The sequence below is a fragment of the Mytilus californianus genome, unplaced genomic scaffold (genome assembly GCF_021869535.1).
Source record: "Mytilus californianus isolate M0D057914Y unplaced genomic scaffold, xbMytCali1.0.p SCAF_10, whole genome shotgun sequence".
In the NCBI taxonomy this organism is placed as follows: Eukaryota; Metazoa; Mollusca; class Bivalvia; order Mytilida; family Mytilidae; genus Mytilus; species Mytilus californianus.
Window position 1 is genome coordinate 70514342 of NW_026262582.1, and position 13108 is coordinate 70527449.

The 13108-nt window shown below is 31.7% G+C and overlaps 1 protein-coding gene across 6 annotated transcripts in view; it reads left to right on the forward strand.

Annotated features, from left to right (window-relative positions):
• LOC127718448 (trafficking kinesin-binding protein 1-like) overlaps positions 1-13108 on the forward strand; it is a 78226-nt gene that overhangs the window by 27986 nt on the left and 37132 nt on the right. For 2 of the 6 annotated variants that reach the window (XM_052224468.1, XM_052224469.1), the window contains exon 1: positions 3512-3854. The exons of 3 other annotated variants lie outside the window; for them this stretch is intronic. In XM_052224468.1, coding sequence (XP_052080428.1) covers positions 3770-3854 — 85 coding nt within the window. In that variant the 5' untranslated portion in view covers positions 3512-3769. Of the gene's footprint in view, positions 1-3511; positions 3855-11615; positions 11901-13108 lie in introns of those variants that run through there. One more of the 6 variants, XM_052224472.1, reaches the window with a different exon arrangement.

Genomic DNA, 13108 nt, shown 5'->3' on the forward strand with positions numbered 1-13108 from the left:
ATCATCTGATTACAGAAACTTTTGATTGTAAAATCATTTGCATGAACATTTTACAGAATAAGCATTATTTTTTAAGACAAAGAAAAATGCCCATACATGTATATCATGTATATTACTATTTGAAGAACACAGATATTAAGGACCCCCCATCCAGACTCTTATACATATCTTAGTTGTTAAGGTATTGAAAGTGATTTAGTGCCTAAATTGTCCAAAATGTAAAACATTTACAAGGAATTTTACTTGTCATCAAATCATGTCAAACTAATGCCTTGACTCCAGGTAATTTTTACCTGTTGTAAATTTCTTTCATCTCTTTTTCAATTCACTAATAATAATCATATAATGTTGTTTAGAGTTTCCAATTAACTGTCTTTTAATCAATAGTCTGTCCTTTAAATGATATTGAATCTAAAAAAAGATGGAATATTATTTGTAATTTATCTTTAAAGGTTCTGTTTACAAAAGGTGTCAACAGATCTATTGATACATAGTGAACATGTAATTACTTACATCTTTAAGTAGATATATATAATTTTGGTTTACCAAAGACTTTTGACTATATGGTCAATTCTTTTCAAAGGCTGGTCAATACCCGATAGATTTGTTTTAGCTACATTGAAAGAATTAACATATTTTTTGTTTTTATATTTGTATTATTGACTCAGTATTTTGTCTTTTTGTATCCATAGTTAATTTATTGACTGATCGATCTGCCTGTTTTGATCTGTTTGAGGAAAAGTATCAAAATAAAAGTTGTGTCCAGTTGTCAGGTCAAGAAGAAGTATAATCTCAAAATAAACATTGTTTTTGGTCCAATGCACATGTAACAGTTATAGAAACTTCACTTGTCAAAAATGTGTTTATTGTGTCATTTTCATGTTTTTGGCGGACATTTCGTCATTGAGGCTTGTAATTTGTTAAACTTTATAAATACACGGATGTAGAAAATTTCAAATGTGTAAATTATGTTCTTTTCTAAGGAAGTTATATGACTAATTTAATGCAAGTTAATTTCAAAAATAGGGATCTAAGTGTCAATATGCAAAGTTTAATAATACACGTATAGAATGTTCTTTGAAGAAATCGTACACTGCAGGTTTACACAGACAAAACATGGACTTCAATTAAAAATTCTGTATTTAATGGAGTATTTTGTACATCAGGGAACAGGTGTAAATTGAACTGGGGCAATTATATTACAACAATCTAAGAAGACAAAATATACCTGTAAACTGTGGCAGTGTATTATGACACTCTTAAGGTGGCAAAATATACACATACACTGTGGCAGTAAATTACGACACTCTAATTAGGTGACAAAATATACACATAAACTGTGGCAGTGTTTTTGACACTCTAACTAGGTGACAAAATATACATGTGAATTGTGTGATTATAATCAACGATTTTGACATTCGACATACATTCCGATATTAAAAATTCTGTGACAAATTATTTAAAAAAATTGATTGATTTGTGCAGGTATAATGACTTTGAACGGCTGATTTCACAAATCAAGGTATATCGACAATATAGAATATTCTGTGGCAAGTGTCGATCTGTTGATTATTAATTACCAATTGATTTCATGGATGATAATCTTGTTTATTTCATGCAGAATGGCAATTGATTGACCCCGTGACCTTCATGGAAAAAAAGGAAATGAAGTGTAGACGTTAATTAGTCTATTAAGTGTTTGAACAAGTGTTAAGAATTTTTTAAAAGGAATTCATTGTTGTTTAACAGATTAAGGTCAAAGGTGGACTATTATTACCTGTAACATAAAACAGGTGTTTTGTCCATGTGCCGATCGTAGAGATTGTAAATTCTTACAATTAACCCCTCCAGGATTATAAGACTTGCAGATTATGATTAAACGAGAAATGTGAATGTTTTGACCGACTGTTATACAGTCGTAGGATATTCACGCACTGTTTACTTGCGGTATATGAATAGATGGATTAGGATTACAATGGTTTTAAAAATTAAAATCAATAAAATCAATTAATATTTATTAAAATGAATAATTTAGGGTGCTGTTTATAATTGGATTAGCAACTTTTGGAGTAAAGTTGAGTGTGCGCTTTTTAAATAGAAGAATAATGCATGTTTTATTTTTCAAGACTTATGAAAATCATTCATAAGGATTAAAATTCTTTCCAACTAATACAATATATAGTATTTTAGGAGAGAGGGATGTAAAATTAGAAATAATAGACTTTGTATGAGAAGAAAATAAGTTTTAAGTTAATTCCAATTCAGACTTTACTGATGTGTAGTGGAATAATTTATACAATTTACGAGAGAAAAATGTTTATAATTGACAGATATGTCTTTTTGACATTGTTACAAGTACAAGTTTGTTTTGAATAATTTTTGACATTGGAATTTCTCTGAAATTCTAATTTGTCTTGTAACTGTTTGTTTCAAGAATTAAGATTAATCGGAAAAGAAAAGTGTTGTAGATTTTTTTTTTCCAACTATATTTATCTTAAAATGAGTTCATTAAGAAGAAAAAACAAAACATGTAGTTGAAATGCGTAAAAAACAGATGACCGATATTTCTGTATCATGCAATTTGGACTGGAAAGTATAATTAATGGGGCATAGAAAGACGATCGTAGTGTTTCATCTTATGATTTATTGCTTATGATAAAGGATTTACTCTTGATAGAACTTAACAAAATTGAAACAACAAGACTGGCTTTTAAATTCCCTAGTGTTGATGAAGAAAAGAAGCTTTCACAAAATATTTAAGAGGATTGAAAATAATTTAGAAGACTGAGTCTGAAGAGGATTGAAATTAAAGTCGAAGACAGTGGCTTACTGTGTTTTCTGCTTTTCTCAGCAAGTTGCAAAGCATCTGCACATCTGATGTTCATGTTTGAACTTGTACAGAATGCACTGTGAATTGTGATCAATTTATAAATTGAACTGGGTTACAAACAAGACCAGAAATGCCAGTTTATTTAGTCTTGAGTTGGCCAGCATTGTTATTTTTCTGTTATAACTTTTGAAAGAGCTGGTTAAACTTAAACTAAATGCAAAATAAAGTTTTTTTTTATTTATAAATTACATAAGCGTTCAGACAGTACAGAGTGACCATTGCGATTGGGAATTGTGAATTGACAATTTATCCACCAAAACAATTGATAGCAAGGACTTATTATTTAAAAGTGAATTCTTAAAAGACATTATTTTTCTCTCATAGAACTGATAACGCTGCACCAAGGATTATTAAGGACTTATTATTAGAGACTTATAACACTTTCATTTTGACAATAAGCGAACAATAATAGACCACTTTGGAGTTCGTTGCATTTTCATTAAAAACTTTGGTTTAAGTGAACATCATTTGTGCATTTAGCATTTGTTTAGGGGCATCTTCGCTTCCTTTCCATGTTGAGCGAGCACTTGAAAAAATATGTTGTTATATTGCACGAATTATTAGGCAAATTAATTTCTTATAATTGATAATCAGCACTGGGAATTGTGATTAAGTACCTGAGGAATAAACATTATTTCTATTTTATTCTGCATAATGATGTTCACGAAGACGCTTGATGAACTTTAATAGTGCTGGATCAGGCGGTCCCTTCTATCTGGTAAATGACGTCATAAAAGCGTGCATAATTGACGAACTTTTCTGGTGAAGGACACAGCTCGGAAGAGGTCTATTCTATTTGAAAACTTAACTTACGTGTGAATTAGTCTCTGTCCCATAGACCCCTACCCCCTAAAAAAATGACCAAGATGATCCGACATAATGGATGTTCCTGTGTTGTCTCTGTCGAGTGAAGAGTTGTATTGTTATGGCTATTCTACTGACGATCAGCTTCAACAGTTGGAAGGTATGAATTTTAAAAAATCAGTTCAATACATTAGTATGCTACATTTAAAAAAGCCTCAAGTATGTTAGGATCTTTTGTAACACAATGTGTGATTTAAGAAGAAAATTACCAAAGAGAAGTAATTCAGACATAAGAGAAAGGGGAAATAAGTTTTTGAGATGGGAACTTTTTCTTCTAGTGAAATGTGTCTGGTCCATATGACGGTTTGTGCTATTCTCCCTGGCAGGTTTGAAAATTTGATGATGAAAATCAAAATAAAACAAAATGGGTTTTGCTCATTATTGAAGGTCATAATTGTTAGTATGTTTGTCCTTTGGTCTAAGGACAGTTGTCTCATTTGCAATCATTATACCAATCTCCTTATTTTACATGGCAGCACAAAATCATATTTTTCTATGAATATATTATATTTTCTCCTTTATGTAGCTATAGACCCTCTTAAATTTCGTATCCGCGTCAAAGTGAAAGAATGATATCATGAAAGACAGTTTACCAGTGATCCCATTGTTTTGGAATCCAGAGTCTATATTTTCTGTGAAGTCAACAAAGTTAATCTCCTAGATATGTTAGCAACTTGTCCTATTGACATGCAGTCGTTGAACCTTGGTATTTAAAAAACGAAACGATCCTGGAGATGAAAGAATTTCAAATACAGAACAAGTGCATTGATAATATTTGATTTAAGGGAACTTAAATTTGTTTAAGTAATTTTATTTTTTAAAGTTTGGTGAATAAAACATTTAGGACATGTGTTTTTTTTTTCTTTTTAACAGATAAAAATTACAAAAATAGATGGCCTTGCCTTGTTGTGCCATTTAATATTGTTTTATAGATAAAAATGCATGTCTGAGATGACATGCATCTTCCATTGAATAGATTTTTTACTGCTTTACCTCTGGACAGCGCAAAATGCTGTATCATGACAAATGAATCGTGACATGTCCTTATAAGTTTAAGAGAAAATGACGACGCCACAATAAAAAGAAATAGAAACACCAAAGAGACAAGTCCACAAAACAGTGCATAGAAATCTTAAAAGACTGAGCAACATGTAGCCCCTCAAAATAAAGGCATTGACCTCAGGTGTTCTGGAAGGGTAAGCAGATCCTAGTAGCACCTATCATGTTGCTCATTGTAATTACAAGTTTGGGTGATTAGTCTTATCCGATACAGAAAATGAAGAATCATCGGTAAAAACTAAAAGGGATGGGAATCTATCAAATTTGATTTCCATATTTACTGTAAATTCAGAAATTATTGCATGCATTTATTTTTAACGAAAATGGGAGATTGATTATTACGATTTTAGGAAAATCTCCATACAGATATATGTATCAGATATTGGAATGCAAGTTCTTATTATTGCAATACTCACATGATCACATCATTGCAGGCATTAATAAAAACCTTGCAATAATTTCTGAATTTACAGTATTTCACAGTGCTAAATATGTAATTAAAAACTTTTGTAATTATAAATGAAGTTGTAAACAATATCTCAATTAATTGATTGGTGTTTTGCATCTGTACTGAATATTAATGAAATAAATTGATACAAAGTTAATGCAGATAAGATGTTATAGAAAATGAATAAAAATGAAAGAAATATAGAAATAAATTGATACAAAGTTACTGAAGATATGAATTAAAGAAAAAGAAAATAAAATGTGTAAAGAATTTGAGAACTAAATACATATTAAAATCCATCAAATTTGATTCCCATATTTTACTTCACATGATAAATATGTTATTACCTGTTAAGTTAATATAAATGAAATTGTTCATAAATATTTCAATAGATTAATTGGTGCTTCTATACCGAATTTTAATGAAATAGATTGATGCAAATAATGCAGATAAGAATTATAGAAAATGAATAAAAATGAAAAAATTTTAGAAATAAACATATAATGCATAGAAGAACTTATTAATATGAATAAACAAATTATACTAAGGGAGCTACCATTTGATTTTTATGGGGGGGGGGCTAGGATGAAAATTTTTGTCCTGCCCTTTTTTTGTACGACCGCAAAATATATTGGTATGACGTTGGCGTCGTCGTCGTCGTTGTCCGAAGACACATTGGTTTTCGCACTCTAACTTTAGTTTAAGTGAATGGATCTCTATGAAATTTTACCATAAGGTTCAATACCACAAAAGGAAGGTTGGGATTGATTTTGGGGGTTATGGTACCAACAGTTAAGGAATTAGGGGCCAAAAATAAGCATTTTTGTAACTTCCAGACATAACTTGTGTGTTAGTGTATGGATCTCTCTGACATTGTACCACAAGTTTCCATATCACAAAGGGAATGCTGGGATTGATTTAAGGAGTAATTGTCTCAAAATTTTTGGAATTAGGGGCCAAAAAAGGGGCAAAAAACAAGCATTTTTCTAGTTTCCAGACAATAACTTGTGTTCAAGTGTATGGATCTCTCTGAAATTGTACTGCAATGTACCATACCACAAAGGAAAGGCTGGGATTGATTTTGGGGAAATCTTCAATTGCACAGTATTGCGCAATAGCAAGAAATATCCAATAGCACAATATTGCGCAATAGCAAGAAATTGTCAATTGTACAGTATTGCGCAATAGCAAGAAATATTTAATTGCACAGTATTGTGCAAAAGAAGATACTTCGTATAAATTGCTTATTTCTTGACCAATTTCAATGGGGTTTTGAATTCTTGGGGTTTTTTAATATGCTGAATCTAACCGTGTATTTAGTTTTTGGATTTTGGGCCCTGTTTTTTAATTGGTCCACATTGAGGTCCAAAGGGTCCAAAATTAAACTTTGTTTGATTTCATCAAAAATTGAATTATTGGGGTTCTTTGATATGCCGAATCTAACCGTGTATTTAGATTCTAAATTTTTGGTTCCGTTTTCAAATTGGTCTACATTAAGGTCCAAAGGGTCCAAAATTAAACTTAGTTTGATTTTAACAAAAATTTAATTCTTAGGGTTCTTTGATATGCTGAATCTAAACATGTATGTAGATTTTTGATTATGAGCCCAGTTTTCAAGTTGGTCCAAATCGGGGTCCAAAATCAAACTTTGTTTGATTTCAACAAAAATTGAATATATGGGGGGGGGGGGGGGGGGGGTTCTTTGATATGCTGAATCTAACCATGTATTTAGATTTTTGATTTTTGGGCCCCGTTATCAACTTTGTCCACATTGAGGTCAAAAGGGTCCAAAATTAAACTTTGTTTGATATCATCAAAAATTGAATTCTTAGGGTTCTTTGATATGCTGAATCTAACCATGTATTTAGATTTTGGATATTGGACCATAATAGGTGAATGTCCAATTTAAAATTTTTAAGTTCTTAGACCACATTCATTCTGTGTCAGAAACCTATGCTGAGTCAAATATTTAATCACAATCCAAATGCAAAGCTGTATCAAGCTTGAATGTTGTGTCCATACTTGCCCCAACTGTTCAGGGTTCGACCTCTGCGGTTGTATCAAGCTGCGCCCTGCGGAGCATTTTATTTGTTATCATTTTGAATATTATTATAGATAGATATAAACTGTAAACAGCAATAATGTTCAGCAAAGTAAGATCTACAAAAAAATTTAATGACCAAAATTGTCAATTGACCCCTTAAGGAGTTATTGCCCTTTAAAGACAATTTTACACAATTTGTTCATCAAGTTTGTTAACATTTAAAAATCTTCTCCTCTGAAACTACTGGGCCAAATACCTTCAAACTTCATCTAAATGTTCCTTAGGATATCTAGTTTATAAATTGTATCCGAAGTTTTAATCCAATGACAAAGATGGCTGCCATGGCTAAAAATAGAACATAGGGGTCAAATGCAGTTTTTATACGACCGCAAAAAAATTTTGTGGTCGTATATTGGTATGACGTTGGCGTCGTCGTCGTCGTCGTCGTCGTCGTCCGGCGTTGTCGTCCGAATACACATTGGTTTTCGCACTCTAACTTTAGTTTAAGTGAATGGATCTTTTTGAAATTTGACCATAAGGTTAAATACCACAAAAGGAAGGTTGGGATTGATTTTGGGGGTTATGGTACCAACAGTTAAGAAATTAGGGGCCAAAAAGGGGCCAAAAATGAGCATTTTCTAGTTTCCAGACAATAACTGTGGAACGGTGTATGGATCTCTCTGAAATTATACTACAAGTTTCCATACCACAAAGGGATGGTTAGGATTTGCTTTGGGGGGTTATGGCTCAAACCGTTTAGGAATTAGGGGCAAAAAAGGTGGAAAAACAAGGTTGTCCTGGTTAATGGACAAATACTTTAGTACAAAACATAATTTAAAGCAGTGTAAGGGAGATAAATCAAATACATCATTGAAATTATCTCCCTTACACTGCTTTTAAATTATGTATAAAGTAATGGTTAATGAACAATAAAGATAATCTAAAACAGTGTAAGGGAGGTAATCCAAATACAACGTTTTGGTTACTTCCCTTACACTGCTTTTAAATTATGTTTAAAGAAATGCATATTTATAAAGGAAGACCAGTAAAAATATCTTTAAATGTTGCATTTTTTTTTTTTACAAAAAAATCCATATGAAAGATTTGACACTATATTTTTATTAATTCTATTATAAAATAGATTAAGTTAGCACTATGGTAAATTTAAATGGGTAATTATGGTTGCCAACTCCATTGGAAATTTGAATTGAGATTATGACCATATCTTGAGGGAAAGAATTTTTTGGGGGGAAAAAGGGGGGGGGGATAAAAAGAAATTATGGGGGGCCAATTTTTTCTCATTTCAGATTTCAGAAATTAAAAAGAATTATTCTTCAAATATTATTTTTTTTTCAAATTTCAAATATTGAAAAATTTCAAGAAGTAATCTTTAATTGCACAGTATGGCGCATTAGATTTGTAAAATCTTTGATCACATTTATTTATTTGTTATGCCGAATCTAACAGTGTATTTAGATTTTTAATTTTGGGTCCAGTTTTCAAATTGGTCTACATTAAGGTCCAAAGGGTCCAAAATTAAACTTTGTTTGATTTTAGCAAAAATTGAATATATGAGGTTCTTTGATATGCTGAATCTAAACATGTATTTAGATTTTTGATTTTTGTCCCAGTTTTCAAGTTGGTCCAAATTGGGGTCCAAAATTAAACTTTGTTTGATTTCAACAAAAATTGAATATATGGGGTTCTTTGATATGCTGAATCTAACCATGTATTTAGATTTTTTATTTGTGGACCCTGTTATCAAATTGGTTCATATTGAGGTCAAAAGGGTCCAAAATTAAACTTTGTTTGATTTCATCTAAAATTGAATTATTGGGGTTCTTTGATATTCCAAATCTAACCGTGTATTTAGATTTTTAATTTTGGGTCCTGTTTTTTAAATTGGTCTACATTAAGGTCCAAAGGGTCCAAAATTAAACTTAGTTTGATTTTAGCAAAAATTGAATTCTTGGGGTTCTTTGATATGCTGAATCTAAACATGTGTTTAGATTTTTGATTATGGGCCCAGTTTTCAAGTTGGTCCAAGATAGGGTCCAGTATTTAAACTTTGTTTGATTTCAACAAAAATTGAATATATGGGGTTCTTTGATATACTGAATCTAAACATGTATTTAGATTTTTGATTATGGGCCCAGTTTTCAAGTTGGTCCAAATTGGGGTCCAAAATTAAACTTTGGTTGATTTTAACAAAAATTGAATGTATGAGGTTCTTTGATATGCTGAATCTAACCATGTATTTAGATTTTTTATTTGTAGGCCCCGCTATCAAATTGGTTCATATTGAGGTCAAAAGGGTCCAAAATTAAACTTTGTTTGATTTCATCAAAAATTGAATTATTAGGGTTCTTTGATATTCCAAATCTAACCGTGTATTTAGATTTTTAATTTTAAGTCCCGTTTTTTAAATTGGTCTACATTAAGGTCCAAAGGGTCCAAAATTAAACTTAGTTTGATTTTAGCAAAAATTGAATTCTTGGGGTTCTTTGATATGCTGAATCTAAACATGTGTTTAGATTTTTGATTATGGGCCCAGTTTTCAAGTTTGTCCAAGTTGGGGTCCAAAATTAAACTTTGTTTGATTTTAACAAAAATTGAATATATGGGGTTCTTTGATATGCTGAATCTAACCATGTATTTTGATTTTGGACATTGGACCATAATAGGTAAATTAAAAAAATTCAAGTTCTTAGACCACATTCTTTCTGTGTCAGAAACCTATGCTGTGTCAAATATTTAATAACAATCCAAATTCAGAGCTGTATCAAGCTTGAATGTTGTGTCCATACTTGCCCCAACTGTTCAGGGTTCGACCTCTGCGGTCGTATCAAGCTGCGCCCCAGCGAAGCATTTTATTGACATATATCTCCAAAACTAAAGCTTTAAGAGCAAATCTGACTGGGTAAAATTGTTCAATTGGTCAAGATCTATCAGCCCTGAAATTTTCAGACAAATCAAACAACCCATTGTTGGGTTGCTGCCACTAAATTGGTAGTTTTGAGGAAATTTTGCAGTTTTTTGTTATTATCTTGAATATTATTATAGATATATATAAACTGTAAACAGCAATAATGTTCAGCAAAGTATCAAGATCTACAGAAAAGTTAAATGACCAAATTTGTCAATTGACCCCTTAAGGAGTTATTGGCCTTTAAAGACAATTTTACGCAATGTGTTCATCAAGTTTGCTAACATTTATAAATCTTCTCTTCTGAAACTATTGTACCTAATACTTCTTAACCTTGAATGAATGTTCCTTTAGGAATCTAGTTTATGAATTGTATCCGAAATTTTGATCCATCAACAAACATGGCCGCCATGGCTAAAAATAGAACATAGGGGTCAGATGCAGTTTTTGGCTTATATCTCAGAAACTAAAGCATTTAGAGCAAATCTGACATGGGTAAATATGTTCAAAAGGTCAAGATCTATCAGCCCTGAAATTTTCAGACACACCAAACAACCCATTGGTGGGTTGCTGCCACTAAATTGGTTGTTTTAAGGAAATTTTGCAGTTTTTGGTTATTATCTTGAATATTATTGAAGATAAAGATAAACTGTAAACAGCAAAAATGTTCAGCAAAGTAAGATCTACAAAAAAGTTTTTTTATGACCAAAATTGTCAATTGACCCCTTAAGGAGTTATTGGCCTTTAAGGACAATTTTACACAAGTTGTTTTATGTTTTTTAACTTTAAAAATCTTCTCAAATGAATCTTGTATAAATTTTGTATTTCATTTCCTTGTACGTCAAGAAACATAGACACTATGGCTAAAATGGAACATATGGGTAAAAAGCAAAAATAATCATTGATGAAATATTTAAGCAAAAAAAAATAACAGGTGAGCGATTCAGGCTCTTGAGAGCCTCTTGTTTACATAAATTGTCATCCTGTCTTTTTTTTTTTACCAAGTTGCTCATCCTGCTTTTTTTTTACTCATAACTCCTGTCCTGTTTTTTTTTCAAATTTTATCCTAGCTCCTGACTCCAATCGGTATTGACTGGGATAGTTGTGCTTAGCCTAAGGTTACTTGTTCTCCAGGCACTCTCAACCAACAAAAAACTGACTGCCATGATACAGCTAATATGATGTATGTTTTAATAAAAAGTAAATATAAACAAAATTGTAAACAATATGTCTCTTGATCGATTGGTGCTTTAAACGGACTCCATACAGAATATTAATTAAAATGTTTACATAAAATTCACTGAAGTGTTACACTTAATGTATTAGCTGTGTTTAATACAGAGTCGATAAATAATTCATAATGCTTGTATACAGTTTATAAGGGTCTTATATGGAAATGTTGCCAAATGTCGGCAGAATTTTGCAACCTCGAGTTACTGTGAGAATGATCTACACCTATTGACGATCCTACATTTATGATTTTAGGGCTTTTTTAAATAGTCTTGTCTTAATAAGGGTGGGTGGTTTTTTTATGAAGTGCAGGAACTTTGCCAATCGTCAGTAGACTTTAAAAATCCATAAGATGTTACAGTGTGTTATTCAATGACTAGATGATCTTTGGAGTTTAAACAACTGGAAGTTGTTTCATGACTATTTGAATTCTTTAACGGTATGTTCTAGTCTGTGAGAAAATTGATGATTTTTGTATTATAAAGTCTTACCTTTAGTTCGATGTTTTGTTTAGACGAGGGGTGGAAGGACTTTTTTCAGGATGTGAAGATTTGGCCTATATTTTTGCCAGATTTCAGGATTTACAATTATCAAAATCAAGAATTAATGACTAATTTTTAAGGATCCAGAAACGAATACTTTATTTTTTGGGGAATTCAGGATTCAGCGTTTATTTTTTCTTGAAATGGAAACCCCTCCTACCCCCTCTTAGATGAGTTTGAATGTTATTCTATACAGTAACGGTTTCATGAAGTATTTATGATGTAGCAATTAACCCGAATAATTTAGTCACTCCCCGTAATCGATCTCTCCTACTTGTGAGGGCCTGAATTCCTAACACGTTCAAAAATTCACAAATCCAGGATTTTGATTGGTGCCATGTAGAAGAGGTGACCAATCAGCAATCAGCTCTATTTTTATCGAGATAGGTAAATTCTGAGCTAATTCCGAATGATTGATTGGTGATTTTTCATTGTCTATGCATTCAGGCGGTAATGTAGTAATCGTAGATCAGCGAATTAGGCCTAAAATAAAATATTGTTTGTTTCCCCAATCCCGACCGACCCTGGAAAAATGGTGCTACTCGTCAAAACTAAGTCAAATATTATTTTATTTAATCATTTTGGATTTTCAGGCTTGCCAGATCGTCCGATAATATTCAAGCTTTTTGGAAAAATAATATTATTTCCCTACCTACCTATAGCTACCCACACCTGGCTTGGCAGGGTCGGGATTGGGGAAACAAGCAATATATTAATTTAGGCCTTATAACGCGAATTATTCGGGTTATGTAGCAATATGTTCTTTTGAACAAGCAAACATCCAATTAAGGGGGTAAGGGGATAAAATCTGACAGGTAATTTTTTAATGACTGGTGTATCAACTGTCTATTTGACATAATCAACTGAGATAATCATTGAAAAAAAGGAGATGTGGAGAGGATATGCAACCCATCACCAAAATGAAACCTGAGCCAAGAAATTCAGTATTCTGCATTTCTTACATTGATATAAGTGATTTATTTCAGACTCTTTATAAATATGCATAATGAATATCAATTATATTTCTTAAATAATGCAGATTGAAATATTTCTTGACCTCAGTATGGAGGCCTTTAAGTTATGAGCTTCAAAAAATATATCAGAT